This window comes from Xenopus laevis, chromosome 3S (genome assembly GCF_017654675.1).
Source record: "Xenopus laevis strain J_2021 chromosome 3S, Xenopus_laevis_v10.1, whole genome shotgun sequence".
Classification (NCBI taxonomy): Eukaryota; Metazoa; Chordata; class Amphibia; order Anura; family Pipidae; genus Xenopus; species Xenopus laevis.
This window is the reverse complement of record NC_054376.1, coordinates 104,965,181-104,983,251: the sequence shown is the minus strand read 5'-3', so window position 1 is coordinate 104,983,251 and position 18,071 is coordinate 104,965,181. Positions and strand designations below refer to the sequence as shown.

The window sequence follows — 18,071 nt, the reverse complement described above, 5'->3', positions numbered from 1 at the left end:
AGGAGGCTGATGCCAATATAGGGGCTGATTCTTGGCCTGCATATTTTCAACCCCATGTGGCATTAGCACAAGACCTGTGGCACACCAGGCGCTCACTCCTCAGTTGTATTTCTGCTGGCAGAGAAGCCTGCTTGTCACCTGCCGCTGAAGTGTATGATACGCTCTTGTCACCAGTAATCACATGGTGAAAGGGCACCAAAAATGTAGATTTTATTATTTTGGGGCCTAAATCCAGCTGGCACTTCTGGTTGCCATTTAAGTCTATGTTGGGCATAGCAAGAGGTTACAGGTGTCTCTCCACTGACACCGACAAAGCAAATTCCTAATGTACCGTGAGTTTTACTTAAAATTTTCATACAGGGATGCAGGACCTGGCGTTTTCTGGATAAGGGGTCTTTCCATAATTTGTGTCTCCATAAGTCTACTGGAAAATAATATAAACATTAAGCCCAACAGAATTAGTCTGCGTCCAATAAGAATTAATTATATCTTAGTTGGGATCAAGTACAATATACTGTATTATTATTACAGAGGAAAAGGAAAAAGTTTTTCCAAATTTGAATTATTTGATTACAATGGAGTCTATGGAAGAAGGCCTTCCTGTAATTTGGAGCTTTCTGTATGTGTTTCCGGATAATGGATCCCATACCTATGTAGGATTCAAATAAAGCGTTCTTGCTTTAACAAGAATGCTCAAGTGCTAGCTTAGCATTATGTTGTGATCTGCTTCCCTTTTCTACAGGTCTGGGGTAGGTGTATCCTAATCATATGATTACCTAGTTGAGAGGCTGCGAGTGTTTTTTTTAATAATACACAGAAAGAAATCGCAAGCACTCGGTCTAACTCACGCTGTGGTGTTGACCAGCTGCTAGAAGCACCCTTGTGCCAGCACTTGGTCTAACCCACAATCTGGAGTTGACCAGCTGCTATAAACGATAAAAAGCGAATATTTGTACACACACTTTGGCCAAAATATGTAAGCTTTCACTTTTTGTTTGGTTGCCTAAACAACCTTCTTCCAAAACATGTTCAACTTATTATTATAATGTGTCTATGAAAATGTTCATTCATCCAGGTGGTGATATAAAGTATATAGTAGAGTCTAAAGCAAAACTAGGCACAACAGCACTAGGCAAAGTCACATCAGGAATGGAAAAAAATACACTATCTTGTCATGCTGCCCGGGAATGTCTTTGGCACAGACGCTATAGATTTGCCAGGCAAATACCAGACCTCAGAAACTTTGTCCAGTCCACTGTTTGTGTAAATATCAACCCTAATTGTGAACCACTGACTTTAACTCTGCTCCCATAGCCAACGTGGCACTTTTTCCACAACCAACTCTCTGCAGAATGGCTCATTAGTGTTTTATGTGTGATAAATCTGTTTTAATTTTCTCTTTATTTGCTTTACGATTAAACATGCTTCCGAGAACCATCTCATGGAGGTAGAGATAAAAGAGTCAAAGTTCACTAATAAATGCTTGCATTCTATATCAGTCAGTTTGCTCGCCATTTACCAATATGCTGGATTCCTTTGTGCTTATAGCTGTATTTTTAAGGATGATACAATTACGACCACAATAAGGTTTTGCAACATCTGCATTGTTTACAATTTAAAACAGGTACAGGTTTCCATTATCTGGAAACCCATTTTTCAGAAAGCTCAAAATTACAGAAAGGCCATCTCCCATAGATTCCATTATAATAAAATAATTTTTAAAAATGAATTCTTTTTTAAACCATAGTAATAAAACAGCACCTTGTACTTGATTCAAACCAAGTTTTTTTGTATAGTTTGGATTATTTGCCTTCGTCTGACTTCTTCCAGCTTTCCATAGGGGATCACTCACCCCATCTAAAAACCATATGCTATGTATGATATGGCAACTTTTTATTACTCATCTTTCTATTCAGGCTTCTCCGCAGGGCTGCCATTAAAAATCACGGTGCCCCATACAACAACATTTTTGGGGCCCCCTGGGCCCCGCCCACCCTGGCCCCCAAGCCCCACCCGAGATCCCGCCCACTCCAGACCACAGTTAAAAAACCATAAAAGTTTTTTTTAAAAAATTGGTGTTCAAGGCCCCCCTACAAGTTAAAAAAAAAATTGATGCCAGGGCCCCCATAAAAGTTTTTTTTAAAAAACATTGGTATTTACTACTATTTTAAATATAAAAAGAGACCACTTCGGCTTTTCGGCACTTCCGCATTTCGGCTGTTTGGGACTTCGGAAGGGCGTGATGGCTTCAGCGCTGTCGAGGGGGGCCTGGATCTTTTGAAAAGTTCAGCACTGCTGGGCCCCCCCCGGTACACTTGTACCCCCTGTGCCCCCCTGATGGCGGCCCTGCTTCTCCTATTCATATTCCAGTCTCTTATTCAAATCAAGGCATGGTTGTTAGAGTAATTCGGACCCTAGCAACCACATTACTGAAATTACAAACTGGAGAGCTGCTGTATAAAAAAACAAAATAACGCAAAAACCACAAATAAAAAATGAAAACCAGTTGCAAATTGTCTCAGAATATCACTCTCTAAATCATACTAAAAGTTAATTTAAAGATGAACAACCCTTTTAAATAAAGATATACATATAATAATTTAAGCTTATCGCTTCTTGATTGGTACATTTCCTGTCACTAATATGAATGGGAGTCACTTGTCGCTGCTCTTGACAGGCTTTTTTAAGCCGCAAAATTTTGACTTTTCTCCACTGGCTGAAATATGGCGATTGAGAAATGTTTTGTGTCCTATGCATATCCACCTATGACTGTGTGCACACAGTAGTAGTTGAAAAAGTGTGAAGTTGGATCGCACATTCATTTAAAAAAAAAAAAATTATTTACAAAAAAAACAGTTACAGAAAAGTAATCATAAGCCCAGATTCAGTAGTTGTACCTGTGAAACCTTGCCATTTAGTGATCTCACCAAACAACCAATATTGACACGTATAACTAGCTTTGCACTTCTTATTAAAACCTGCAATTTTGGTGGCTTACATTTGGCACCCCATGGATTTTAACTTGTCCTTCTCCTTTAAGCAATGTTTTCCAAGGACGAAATGGCTGCAACGAAATATAGGGCAATATTCTTCCACCCAGTAGTATTACTGTTCTGTTAGCTATATGCTCAGTTTATGTTTACAGTACAATTATTTGCTTTATTATGAAACAGAAATAACAATGATCACACATTGTCTTGTAGGAAACCAAACAAAGAACAGGTTCATTGAATAGTTATCCCAGAGTTGTCGAAATTCTTCCATGTGAAGATGTGGAATTCTCTCCCTGAATCAGTTGTACAGGCTGATACATTAGATAGCTTTAAGAAGGGGTTGGATGGCTTTTTAGCAAGTGAGGGAATACAGGGTTATGGGAAATAGCTCATAGTCCAAGTTGATCCAGGGACTAGTCCGATTGCCATTTTGGAGTCAGGAAGGAATTTTTCCCCCTCTAAGGCAAATTGGAGAGGCTTCAGATGGGCCTTCCTCTGGATCAACTGGCAGATAGGTAGTTAATAAAAAAAAAAAAAGGTTGAACTCGATGGACATGTCTTTTTTTCAACCTTACTTACTATGTTACTATGTTACTATGTGCCTGCCACACAACTTTTCAAAATAAGGCTTTATATTTAACTTGTGGTACATTGCTATTAAGTAACTGGTTCTTTTCATTCACATCTAACTTCATAATAATACTATTTGCCCTATTCCTAAACTGTTATATACGTGCAAGTATTTTTGTCATTGTAATGTCAGGATAGCTTCCTAAGAAAGGGTCTTGCCAACCAATACGTTTTCTGCACACCTACCTAATTCTACTTGCTGGGCTGAAAGGCTCATCCAGTCTTTAGGATTGGCAGCATTATGTTATATGTAGCCATTAGTAGCAGAAGGTGGTGCAGAGTTAAGGTACTTTTTGGGGATTTTTTTGCAAATCACAATTACAATTTTAATCATTTGTAGTTCATGCTGTTTTTCATGTTGTATTGTCATACCACGTGTAACTCTTAATAATGTGAAGTTTCTTTATACAGAAGAAACACTGATTATAATAAGACACATGACTCCTGCTAAACTAGTTTTTTATGGACTGATAAGCCAAAAAATGTTATGAAAAGTATGGGATCTATTATACAGAAATCTAAAAAGCTCTAAAATACAGCAATGCCAATCCCTCATTTTTGTCCGATTTGCTTTTTTTCTGTAGTAATTTAAAACTGTACTTCGTGATAACTAAGCCATGTTGTCTAGATGTGTTTCATTTAATGACCAAATTATTATTTGGGTTTCACAAGGCTAAAAAACTGAACAGACAGTTGAGACCCAAACAGGCCCAAAAAATCCCGAACAGTTCAGGTCAAAACCGAGCAGGTGGCAACCCTACTTTGTCTCGGTTAGAAGATCAAAACCTACTGTCAGGTCCTATGACATTCACAGAATATGGTTTCTATTAAATCCACTTATGTATAACTAAGAATGCACCACTTTCTTATAGTTTCTGTAATATATTGTAATACAGGGCCTGGAGCCAGTGCTTTTTCATACAGTATGCTCAAAGTACATGCAATAATTAAGAAATATTATGACATATTGCTATAGGAAAAAGTTACCATGCAGTTCTCTGGGAATGATGTTTAAGGACGGAACAGGAGGAATAGAAGCTCCTAGTAGATTCTTATTTTGCATTGGTAAATAAATAAGCAGTGACGGCAACATTGGCAAAGTGACAATGCTAACAAGTACACGGGCACGGTTCCAGCAAGCAGCAGCTCTAGTTATTGGTGGGACTCTGCCAAAATGCATGCATCATTTTTGCTATTTCAAATACACAGGCCCAATAAAGTCTTTGTTTGTAATGGCTTTAGTACATATACATACAATACAATACATATACAAAATACTGCACCATATTGCATCCAAGTGTATGTCCCTTTATCTTTAGGTTCAAAGAACACGCTGCAGCAATTCTATTTGCAAAGTGGAGGAAGGTTTTTATTAAAGGTCAAAGACCAGCCAACATTTCAGGCCTTCTCTTGTGAAACAGCCTGAAACGTCACCTGTTCTTTGACCTTTAATAAACACTTTCTTCGCCTTTTGCAAATTGATTGATGACTTACTATCCCTGGCAAGGGTTTAAGCTGCTGGAGCACCCATCCAAAAAGCATAATTTAAGGTGGTTGATCCTCTGCCAATCATTATCGAATTATCCTTTATCTCTAGGTTATCTGGAAGGCATCAGTATAGTTTTAATCTCTATGAAAGTAAGTCAGATCTAGTAAGGTATGCGCTAAAGCTCCCCATAGACACGACGATTCTTCTTGCCGAACGACCGATTTTAGGGAAGTCCGACCAATCCTTCGAAATTATGGTGCGGTTAGTGGGATTCGAATGATCGTACATCTTACGATTTTTCGGCTGACATCTGTCAGGAAATTGATCGGCCAGGTCAAAAAATCTTTGTCGTTCCCAGTGCAATCTATCTATGTTTGCAGGGCCAAGCAGGAAGCTCCCCTTTGTTTTCCTGGCAAATTGGTCTTTTTAGTTGATGGTAAATTCGTACGATCGTTCTGAGAAGATCGTGGTCTCACGATCAGGATCTGATCTTTTAAAAATCTCAACATCTATGGCCAGCTTTAGATATGTGATGAAACTGGGGCTCAGTAGCAATTTAAGTTGCTTTAAAATTAAAAGTATGCTGTAGCAAATCTAAAAGCTTTCATGGTATTTGCTAGGAGAAGCAATTGGGCTAGTTTCTTTTAATTTACAAAAAAGGCCAAGACGTCAGAAAGCTATTTACTGTAAACAAGCAGACCTTTTTGTCTCTTATTCTTTTGAAATGCAAACGGATTATGATGTTACATGCGCATGGGCTAATTTTTCAACCTGGTGTTTTGTGTATAGTCTACCTATATTTTAAGGGACAGAATAAAACAGTTAGGGTCTATTTGTTAACGAGTTTTAAATGGGAAAACAATCTTAATTATTAGAGGAAGAAACATGCTCTGAAGCTGCAAAAAACTTGAATCTGTAAAAACACCAGATAAAACTTGTTGAAATCATGTAAAAGTCAATGGCAGTTGGTCCCTTTAACCTTTGGAACATGTGTTTTACCTTTTGGATATTTGAGAGTTTTGGGTTGTTTGCTCTAGTTTTCATACGATAAACTGATAAGGTTTTATTAGTAAATTAAGGGAATTTGGGTTTGTGAGTTTGTTAGAATTTTTTTTCCAAACTGTGAGAAAAATTTGAGTTTTCACAAATAACCCCCTAAATGTCAGTGGCAATTCCATTAAAGTAGCAGCAGGGTGTGTGTATCATGGGCCTATGCCTTGTGCATGGCTTGGTATTGTGCTACAGATGTTCTTTTTGGCAATACAGATTTATTTCCACCCATTCTTTTTCTTAATTTAGACTTTTAGTTGTCTCTTTTGTAATCCATTCCATTGAGACATCCTCTCCCTGACCCAGTTTCTGCATATCAAATGAGTAATAGCTGGCGTGTACCTATATAGTCCAACCTAAGTATTACTTTACAAATAGTCACCCATGTTTCCCACATTCCCGACTGTTGCATAACCACCTTTATTAACATATTGTGTAATTAATTATTCATTCAGTTGTTTCCTTTCCAAGAAAGATTAGTAGAGTAGAGTAGTTTTCCATTGCAGCTTTTAGTGTAAAAAATATATTAATGTGTTATTTTTTAGATACTGAGAAGACATACAGGGAACAGTAACACTTTACAGTGGTCTTGTGACAAATACTCATAGTCAGTTTACAGTTCTTGAAGTTGAAAATAGACGAACATCTGTAAAGCTGGCCATAAACGGAAAGATCCGACTGTACGAATCCTCGATTCATACGATTTTCGGGCTGTGTGTGGAGTGTTGTTCCATGACGATCGGACAGGTTCGAAGATTTCTGTCAGCTGCCGATAATATCTATGCATGTATTGCCTATCTGCCGATTTTTAGTGGGAAACTGTCAGCAGCTTTTGACAGACATAAACTTTTATATGATTGCTGTCAGGGGCAGAACATCTGTTCTTTTACTACTTTATTTAAACTGAAGGTTAGTGGCAGGTCGGGAGACGGGGATGTCCGATCTTGCAGGTAAATCTGCACATCTATGGCCACCTTTAGGCTCAGTGTGCACTCAATTCCTGCTGATCCAAAAGAAGGATATAAAAGTCCCTCTGAACCTGTATTCAGTTTGCTTTAGGGAGTCCTTCATGAATCAAAAATGATGATTTCACCAGCTTCTTCATCAAAACACAGCAGGGCTCCACTTGTACAGAAAAATGGAAAAGCTAAAATTATTATTATCATTATTATTTGCTTAACCTGATTTAGCATTCCTCTTTCTGCTTCGATTCCCTCATTGTGTTTTACTCCCAATAACACAGTGCTGGATTAAAGCACATAATCCGTGTCATGCTACCGTATGCTGCATCTGAAGGGCACAGTGTGGGGGTATCAGACACAAACTGATCTTTCTTTAATCACTCGAAAGTCCACTGTTCAGATTAACCAATCCAAAAGTTTTATTCTTTCAAGTGCAATCTATTTGTTGGCATTTCCAACCTAGTTTTTATTCTCATGATTACAGGAGGCTTCTAGCTAATTTTTTGTGTATATTGTTTTCAATTTCAGTGTTAATGAGCTGTATGTTGATGACCCCGATAAGGATAGTGGTGGGAAAATAGATGTGACTCTAAACGTCACCTTACCCAACCTCCCTTGTGAAGGTAAGTGGCTGATCCGATCATTTGGACCACAGCTCTACAATCCGAACATAATTGACTCCTAGGCCGAACCACCAGGAGAAGACTGCATCAACGTGTTGATGCTGTCTCCACCAGAAGGGATTTTCTAATCTGCCCAATTTTCAGCCATCAGGGAAGTTAACAAATACACTGCCTTAAAACAATATTTGTTTGCTCTCTTTTATGGTTAGAAGATCTATATGCCTATTTATCCTTTGGATTTATCAAATTGAAATATAAAAAAAGTTACATGTATTTTATTTTAGTTTTTTTGCTCACTAAGCTTCTATGAAGGTGTTATTAAGGTTCAAGTAAAGTTATTGCCTTTCCTTGTCTAATTAGCAATGTCTTACTAGCGGACTGCCCACAAACTTCCTGATGACCTGCCTAAAAGCTCCCTAATAAGTTATTAGGCTTATTAGGCACATGTAGATTTTCTCTGCATTTCAATCTATGGACAAATGGTGAATCCAACCTTTTGTCTCCTGGCATATATATCTATATAAACCATCTATCACCACTCATGACAAAGGTTTGCCAGTATATTGCCAACAAAGTTGGCTGTGTCCAACTCCAGAATTCAACATCCTCCTTAAAGGAGAACCAAACCCTATATATTAAAATCCCCTACCCTACATACACCCCCCCTCCCTGCTCCCCCCCCAGCCTAGGTGTTACCCTCGGTGAATGCCCCTAACTCTTTACTTACCCCTCGTCGGAGTTCACGGGCGCCATCTTTTTCTCTTCGTTAACCTTCGCGAAGTAAGCGCCGTATCGGCGCATGTGCAGTTGGAGCAGTCTGCTGGTTTTTTAACAACTGTGCATGCACCAAAAGTCACGGAAATTGCCGAAGTGCCGGAAGAAGACCCAAAGTTTACCGAAGAGAAGAAGATTGCGCCCATGAACTCTGAGGCGCTGAATCTGCAACGAGGGGTAAGTGAAGAGTTAGGGGCATTTACCGAGGGTAACACCTAGGCTGGAGGGGAGCAGGGAGGGGGGTCTATGTAGGGTAGGGGGTAGGGGATTTTAATATAAAGGGTTTGGTTCTCTGTTAATACCTGCTTCCTCCAGGTTGACAGTTGTTGAAGCCACTAATCGAACCAGTGCTCATTAGACTCAAGTCTGATAAGTTTCACATCATAAATACTGACAAAAATATATTGGCCATTTTAGTTGGATTGTACGGAGAACTTTTCCTTCTGTATGTAAAATGTTTCATCCTGTTCCACTTTCTCCTCAGTGGTGGGGCTGGACATTCAAGATGAAATGGGAAGACACGAAGTTGGTCACATTGACAATTCTATGAAGATCCCTATAAATAATGCATATGGCTGCAGATTTGAAGGGCTCTTTAGTATTAACAAGGTAATATGAATTCCACTTAGTATACAGGACAATTGCTCAGCTGCAGGACTGTATAAAAATCTTAAGGGGTTGTGTAATAAAGGCACTAAGTTTGCCCAGGTGAAGTAAATCAGAGCAACCAATCGGCAAGTAGTATTTACTGGTCACCTGTTTAAAAGCAAACATCTTATTGGTTGCTATGTGCTACTGCTCCTGGGCAAACTTGGTGCCTTTTATTACATTTAGGGTAAGGGCACACCTGGCGATTCGGGGAGATTTAGTGGCCTGGCGACTAATCGCCTCTTCTTTTGGGTGACTAATCTCCCCGAACGGCTTCCGCCGGCTATAATGAAAAAAAGGCTGCAGCATGGCACACGCGGCACTTCGTTTTTCCGAAGTCGCCCGAAGTTGCCTCACAAGGAAGTCGCCAGGTGTGCCCTTACACTTAGGGGCTAATGCCAGTTAAGCTTGTGTGTGCATTTGTTTTTATATATGAGTGTAACAGTAATACAGGTATAGGATCCCTTATCCTGAAACCCGATATCCAGAAAGCTCTGAATTATGGAATGGCTGTATGCCATAGACTCCATTTTATCCAAATAATCCAAATTTTTAAAAATGATTTCCTTTTTCTCTGTAATAATAAAACAGTAGCTTGTACTTGATCCCAACTAAGATATAGTTAATCCTTATTGGAAGCAAAACCAGCCTATTGGGTTTATTTCATGTTTAAATGAATTTCTAGTAGACATAAGGCACGAAGACCCAAATTATGGAAAGATCCATTATCTGGAAAACCCCAAGTCCCGAGCATTCTGGATAACAGGTCCCATACCTGTACTGCATTTTGCAGTGGATTAGAGGTGGTTGATACAGGATAGATATAATGTACTAATTATACATTGTATAATGCTATGTACATTTTTTAAAAATAAATATTCATCCACTTGTGCACGTGTTTTAGCAGTCTGCCCTCCAGGGTGAACGTTTTTATATTACATAAGCTGAGCCCTAATGCACGGATACATGAGTGTCTATCTTTAGCAGAGAAATTGCAGCCGTACCATGCAGTATATTTTTTCTGGGCATATGTTTTGATAAGCTTTAATTATAAAAGAATCTTATAATTTGCACTTAACATAGGGAGGTAAAATTGGGTCAGGACTATGGCATAATAGGGACGGGGCACTATTTGTACCATAGCAGCTATCCCATGTGTCAGTGAAACCATTACAGTCTGCTGGGTGATATCATAGTCTGGGGAAACTCATTTTGTTGATCTCTCTGTGCACATTGACTGACATTCTCTCTGAGTAATTCAATAAATATGCGCTAGTGGCAATTAAATCATACATTAACGTATTTTGTGTCTTTGTTTTCTTTAGTAAACTGTGATCTGAATGTTTTTTCTTGCTTGCTCTGTATGTAGTTAAAGTCGGTTGTATCCTTTATCTGTAAAAGAACCATGACAGGGTAAATGTCTTCTGGCTTATAAACTGTTACCATACTCCTTTAGCTAGAAGCTGTATTTTAACTACAGCTGGAGAGTTTGGTTTTCAAGACCCTCCAGTGGTAATAGAAAACGAAACCCTTAAAATAAATATAATTAGAAGTGCTGTAGTTAGATACTAAACTCACAGCACCAGCCCAAAGGCTCAGCATATATGAGTATTGATTAAGGCCTACATCTGTGCACAGGAGCTCATCCATGTTGGGTTTTGTTAGGAGTGTCAGTGACCTTGCACATGCTCAGTGTACGCTGACCAGCTGTTGAAAAGCTTAGGGGTCGTTGCTTATTGTCAGCTGATCTCTAAGCTCTGGTAAATGACCGCAGCACCAAGTATAGGCAGTGAATGAGCAGCAAAGAAGATGGAGAGCTACTGGGGCATCTTTGGAGACACAGATCTTTACTGCAAAAGGGCCGTGTTTGCCTCAGGCTGGTACAGAAGCACAAAGCATAACTTACAGCATTTCTAGCCTACTTTTTTGTTAAGCTTTAATTCATTAATTTCTTAAGTCCTATGGCCCTATAGTTTAGGGTTAACTGACCACAGATCATATCCCTGATGATCTGGTAACTCTAATTTAGTTGCTGTTGAATGACAGCTCTTCACTTTTGAGGCCTGCTGGGAGTTGGAAGGCTGCAGTATATACAGTAAATCATTGCGCTTGAATGCATCATAGCTATGGAAATTTACCTTTGACTGCTTTATATACCTCTAGTATTACTCAGGCCCGGATTTGTGGCGAGACCACAAAGGCCTGGGCCTAAGGCAGCAGATTACTAGGGGTGGCATGCCGCCCAGCCTCTCTATGGGGAGCAGCCTCTCTTGTGCGTCTGTCTGGGCAGGCGCTAGGACCGCATGGCCTAGGGGCGCCTGCCCCGTAAATCCGGCACTGTTACTACTGTCAGAATGGACAGTATTTCATCCCTTCTTTATACAGTATGCATCATAACACTCTATTCTTTATATACAAGTACTCTGATTGAGGGCACATTTTATTCTTGATTGGTTCATAGCTAAGTGAGACCGGCAGTATCCAAGCACCAGTTGCCATGGGAACCAACATAGCAAGGTCGAAATCTCCTTTTCGAACTGGAAAACTGTTATGGCCCTTTACTAATTTCCCATCTGAAAATTAACAGTTTGTTGCCCTTCTAACACCTTAGAGAAGCAAATAAACTGTATACTTTATAGCAGCAATGGGTGAGGAGGAATACAGGTATTATTACATCGCATGTCCTGCACTATACCGCTACCTCTCCATGTTCGGCACCACACTGTGGGCCATAGGAGAATTAGGCCGAAGCTGAGAAATTGGTCCTGTTGAAAGATAAGGAGCAAATCCGTATCTGCAGAATGAGGGTTATACAATAATCCTTTGCAACCAATTGCAGGATTGCTACAACTAGGTCCTTTTCATTTCACTCATTTACACTTTCATTTGACAGATAACTTCAGTTTGTCTTGCTTAATTTCACCGGGAACCTGTCTATACTATGGAGAAGCCCGGTTCTTTTGCTAACAGTAGAATATTTGCCTTTCCTTGTTATACGTACATAACAATCTAATGCTATTTGACAAATAATCCTATGGAAAATCCTGTTTTTCTATTCCAAATAGATTTTTCTCAGTGCCTTATGTATTTGCCTGCTGCTAGTTGTTTGGCTTGACTGCTGTGACTTTATCTTTTGTAAATAGGTTCCAGGAAATTTCCACGTATCTACACACAGCGCCATAGCCCAGCCAGCAAACCCTGACATGAGACACATTATTCACAAGCTAAGCTTTGGCAACACATTACAGGTGGGTGCCCACAGTCCTTTCCATAAGAACGTTCTCCTACTGATAAACTAACTACTTTGTACAGAAGAGCATGGATGGTCTGATGTTGGATTTACTATGTTGTACAGTGCTTGAATCAGTCTTGCAGCAGGAAAAGTGTGTGAGGATCTCATAAAACATTCATATCTAAACAGGGAAGAAAATAATATAAAATAGATTTAATAAACATTCACTTCTGCTCGGTGATTTTTATTTAGTCATAATGACCTTTCCTTGTTCAAAGCCTTTAGATAATCCGTGCATCCGGGTGCCCTCTTTGGGAAATGTCTTCTAGTTACATAAAATATCTTTATTTAGTATCTCATTGACTGAAAAAGTATGAATAAAAAGTTCAATGCACATGTTTGTGCCTGTGGTTTTATTCATTCTTATTACCACACCTCGCTGCTGTTTATTGGGTCACCACATGTTATATAACTATTTCAACTCTTCATAACCGCTCCCTGCAACAATCATTCTTTGTAAAGAAGCTGGCAGAGAACAGGGGATTAATGAGTAGTAGAAGAGCAGGGTGTAGCAAGGTCAATTTTCGGCTGCCCTAGTGTTATTATGTAAATCTGAAGCTTCAGCCAGCAATACAAACCTCTTAAAGTATATGCTAGGGTGTGCCAGTCAATGGGAGCATGATGACTGTGACACAGTACATTGCTGCATGTGGCTATTCTCTTATGGTAATAAAAATATTACTATTTAAAAATGGAGCTTCAAATATTGATACCCTCTGCTGACAGAATCAAGGAATGGGTGCCAGTTTAATGCTTCACGTTTATAACCTTTATTTTTTCTCGCTTCTGGGAAAGGGGCAGATTTCTTGCAAATGATTAATACGAGAGGGTCTGCCATATCATCAAAATATCATTTTTTTGTGCGCCATGGAAAATATTTGTTTCTTCGCAATGCTGCAAATTGGCAAGCTCGTGGCATTTGCTAAGCTCTCAACCAGTGGTGTACTGGGCCCCACAGCAAATTAATTTTAGGGTCCCCAACATATCCAGAGGCTGACCAGTTTTACTTATATATGTTGAAATTGAGCATTATTTCGGCCTCATAGGGCCCCCATACCTCCTGGGCTCAGGGTCTGCTTCCTCTGTAGTTACGCCCATGCTCTCAACACTAAGGGGCCGATTCACTAAGGGTCGAATTAATTAACCCTCGATATTCGACTAGGAATTAAAATCCTTCAACTTCGAATATCGAAGTCGAAGGATTTAGCACAGATAGTTCGATCGAACGATCGAAGGATAATTCCTTCGATCGAACGATTAAATCCTTCGAATCGAACGATTCGAAGGATTTAAATCCAACGATCGAAGGAATATCCTTCGATCAAAAAAAAGTTAGCCAAGCCTATGGGGACCCCCTAGTTTGCTTTTAGATGGCGAACTAGGGGGTCGAAGTCTTTTTTAAAGAGACAGTACTTCGACTATCGAATGGTCGAATAGTCGTACGATTTTTACTTTGAATCCTTCGATTCGAAGTCGTAGTCGAAGTAGCCCATTCGATGGTTGAAGTAGCCCAAAAAAAACTTCGAAATTCGAAGTTTTTTAACTTCGAATCCTTCACTCGAAGTTAGTGAATCGGCCCCATACTTGCTGTTGCAACAACTCGCCTAGAAATTTCAGTGCCCTTGATTTCATTTAGTCAGCTGGAAGTTCTGCAGATTATCTGATTGAGAAAAAAAATAGCACAAGAAGATAAAACTATTTTATTAAAGTGAATACAGGCATTACCTAGTTATTTTCGCTGTTTATTTAATGGCTTTGGGGGGCTTTTTTAGTATGCATCATGACATATACCCATACGTGATATTTTCCTCTGATTACAGGTTGACAACATTCATGGTGCTTTCAATGCCTTAGGAGGTGCCGATAAACTGGCCTCAAAAGGTATGTATATTGACCGATGTAATTATTCAATAGTTTACAGCCGGGGTCCCCAACCGCTCGGCTGTGGCCCAGAACCGGGCCGCGGATAGTCCTGAAGTTAGCCGACAATTAGCGCGCCAAATTGAACACTGGCCCTTCCAACCCACTCACCGGCCCCTCCAACCCACTCACCGGCCCCTCCTAACCCCCTACCCGACCCCCAACCCCTCCCGGTCCTTGCAAAAAAAAAAATTGGCTCTTCTTTGGTCCCCGGGCCAAAAAAGATTGGGGACCCCTGGTTTACAAGTTCTACACTTACGATGCCAGTGTTTTTGTAGGGGTTTCAGGCCTCTGTTACAGAGGCAAACACTTTCCTCCCCTACAAGAGGAGAGTCCCAATTTTGTCACTACCCCATCATCCCTTCACCTATTTGTCCAAAGTTGTTCTATTCCTGAAATTGAGATGCCTGTGATTTGCTACCCAACTCCTTTGCAACTGTTGAAGTAACTAGACACAATCAAATGTTGACCTCTATATACATTGATACCTTTGTTTTACTGACATACATCTCCTATGTGCAGCTCTGGAATCCCATGATTATGTCTTAAAGATTGTGCCGACTGTATATGAAGACTTGAATGGGAAGCAGCAATTTTCATACCAATACACAGTGGCTAATAAGGTAAGTCTTTCAAAAAAACAGAGAGAGTGAGCATTGCCTCATAGTGAAATGTAAGGCTAACAACAGGAAAAGTGTGATCTGGAAAAATGAGGTAAGTTTTATAATTACCCGAATGATGCCAGCGGGCAGAAAATAAAAAACACAAGACTTATTAAAGAAAATATAGAATTCCAGCTGCATTACATAATGAGTAACAATCAGATAACCAAAGAAGGCTTCTGTTGCCTGGAATGTTAGCTCGTCACCATGACGCAATAATGTTTTCAGTTCTTTCTGTTCTTATGTTTTGATTGTGATGGTCCTACTTATTTTGTTTAATGCACGTAAAATAGTCTGGCCATGTCTTTCAAACAAGTTTTTTTTAAAACGGCACTTGCAGGATTGTCTTAATTCTGCCTTCTGCACCAAATCCAGGTTTGAGATTGCTTGTTGTGTCAAGAAATGCATAATATATATATTCGTTTGACTTCCCTGGCCCTTCATCAAACCCTCATTTTAAAATATTTATTTAGAATGTGGCAATGTGGAGGCTCTGAATCAGGCCAATACTATCCTGTTATAGTAACAGTTACAATTTAAAAAAAAAATCAAAAAATGTAAGGGGCCGATTCACTATTGGTCGAATATCGAGGGTTAATTAACCCTCGATATTCGACTAGGAATTAAAATCCTTCGACTTCGAATATCGAAGTCGAAGGATTTAGCGCAAATAGTACGATCGAAGGATAATTCCTTCGATCGAACGATAAAATCCTTCAAATCGAACGATTCGAAGGATTTTAATCCAACGATCGAAGGAATATCCTTCGATCAAAAAAAGTTAGCCAAGCCAATGGGGACCTTCCCCATAGGCTAATATTTACTTCGGTAGCTTTTAGATGGCAAACTAGGGGGTCGAAGGTTTTTTTAAAGAGACAGTACTTCGACTATCGAATGGTCGAATAGTCGAACGATTTTTACTTCGAGTCCTTCGATTCGAAGTCGTAGTCAAAGGTCGAAGTAGCCCATTCGATGGTCGAAGAAGCACAAAAAAAACTTCGAAATTCGAAGTTTTTTACCTTTGAATCCTTCACTCGAAGTTAGTGAATCAGCCCCTAAGTGTTTTAAAGTAATAAAAATATAATGTACTGTTACTGTAAAAATGTTGGCATAAACAGCTTCAAAGCAGTATTTTCAAACTACATGTGTTTTTTTATTAGCAGTGCAACACACTACATGTTTCGGGTGAAACCCTTTTTCAAGTGTGTGTATAATTTACTGTTGACCTGCACTGCTAAAACTGGTGTGTTTGCTTTAGAAACACTACTATAGTTTATATAAATAAGCTGCTGTGTAGCGATTGGGGCAGCCATTTAAAGGAAAAAAGCTCAGGTTACACAGCAGATAAGCTCTGTAGAACATAATGGTGTTATCTGTTATCCACTATGTAACCAGTGCCATTTAGACTTTTTTCCAATTTCCGCCATTGCTACACAGCAGCTTGTTTATATGAACTATAGTAGTGTTTCTGAAGCAAACAGAGTTGTACAAGTGCAGGGCAACACTGCATTATATTTTCATTACTTTAAAACACTTTCATTTTTGGTTTTACTATTCTTTTAAGAACATGTCCTATGGAAGAGTTGTTATCCATAACTGTCATTAATTCAAAGGTACACAGATGTTCTTAAAACCAAATCAAAACATATTTAGTTCTTTTGGGGAAACAGGGTTTCCAGGGCCAACAACACCAAAAAAAATGTTTCATTAGAAACTGAGTAGTCCATTATGTTTTCCGTTAGACACACACAATTTCGCTGCAGTCTGCTGAGGCAAATTGCTAGAAATTGTCTCTTATCGAGGTCTGAGGAACACAAAGAAAAGCAGATATGATTGATTCTTACCACCTGCTCAATTTTCAGATACGGATCAGTGTGAAGGTCTGCATTTCTGTTTTCATTTAAGCATCTTCAAAAGGCTTCTGTTTACCTTCTAGGCATATGTTGCATACAGCCATACAGGGCGCGTAGTACCTGCCATCTGGTTCCGGTATGACTTGAGTCCAATCACTGTCAAATATACAGAGAGGCGACAGCCAATGTACAGGTTTATAACCACGGTAAGTATGTACAATGTTGCCTTACTAAAGGAGCTAAAATGCAAACAGTTTAAGATTTAATATGTGATTCAGAGTACTAAACACTTCATTGGACCCCTGAAAACAAGAATAGACAACAGGACACTCAGAGGAATCCACAGAACCAAAAGAATAAGTTAAAACATTTTCGGGGGAATGTAATAAAAGTCTGTAACGGAAAAACTATTCGCAATGCGAAAAGTTATGCCTTTGCGTGAACAATTTTTAGCTTTGCGCGAATTTAAAATAGCTTTTACGAACACGGAAACTGTTTAGCAACCACTTCCGACAGTTATATGTAATAAAACTTCTTACTGAAAAAGTCGTTATGTTTGCTCCAAAAGATTACGACACCTTCAAGCACTTCTTAAGAGCGCGCAATTACAAATCGCAATGCAATAACAGTTTAAGGAACAATATTACATTGTGAGATGTGGATTTTTATTCTTATTGGTGCGAATTGTTTTACTCTTTGCCACTTTAATTACATTCCCCCATTTGTCTTTATTAGTCAAAGTATAAAAATATATTTTTACATCTCCATAGGCGTTTCGTATCCCAAAGGTACTTAATCGTGGGCTGAAAACAACCCTATAATAAGGGGGTTATTTATTAAAGTCCGAATGCCAAAAATTCATTTGTTTGCCTATACAATCTGAATTTTTAGTAAAAAAAACAACTCTTTTTCGTGATTTATTATACCTTGAGGAAGGGAAAAATCAGAATCCAAAAATCCGGCATCTCAGACCTGCCAAGGTTGTGCATTAGTCAATGGGAGAAGTGCTGAAGATATCCTGATCTGCTCTGGGTTTCGTGCAAAAAATCTTGAGTTTTTGTGTGGAAAACCCGGAAAAATTAGAATAATTCGAATTTTCATATGATTTTAAACCAATTTTCTGATTTTTTTTTTCCCCCTGCTCTGGATTTTTCCGGGAAAATGCATTGATAAAT

The 18,071-nt window shown here is 39.1% G+C and overlaps 1 protein-coding gene across 1 annotated transcript in view; it reads left to right on the top strand.

Annotated features, from left to right (window-relative positions):
- ergic1.S (endoplasmic reticulum-golgi intermediate compartment 1 S homeolog) overlaps nt 1–18,071 on the top strand; it is a 70,610-nt gene that overhangs the window by 38,942 nt on the left and 13,597 nt on the right. Inside the window, 6 exon segments of the mRNA NM_001091317.1 lie at nt 7,653–7,747; nt 9,006–9,130; nt 12,313–12,417; nt 14,282–14,342; nt 14,904–15,004; nt 16,980–17,102. Of these exon segments, the coding sequence (NP_001084786.1) occupies nt 7,653–7,747; nt 9,006–9,130; nt 12,313–12,417; nt 14,282–14,342; nt 14,904–15,004; nt 16,980–17,102 (610 nt within the window).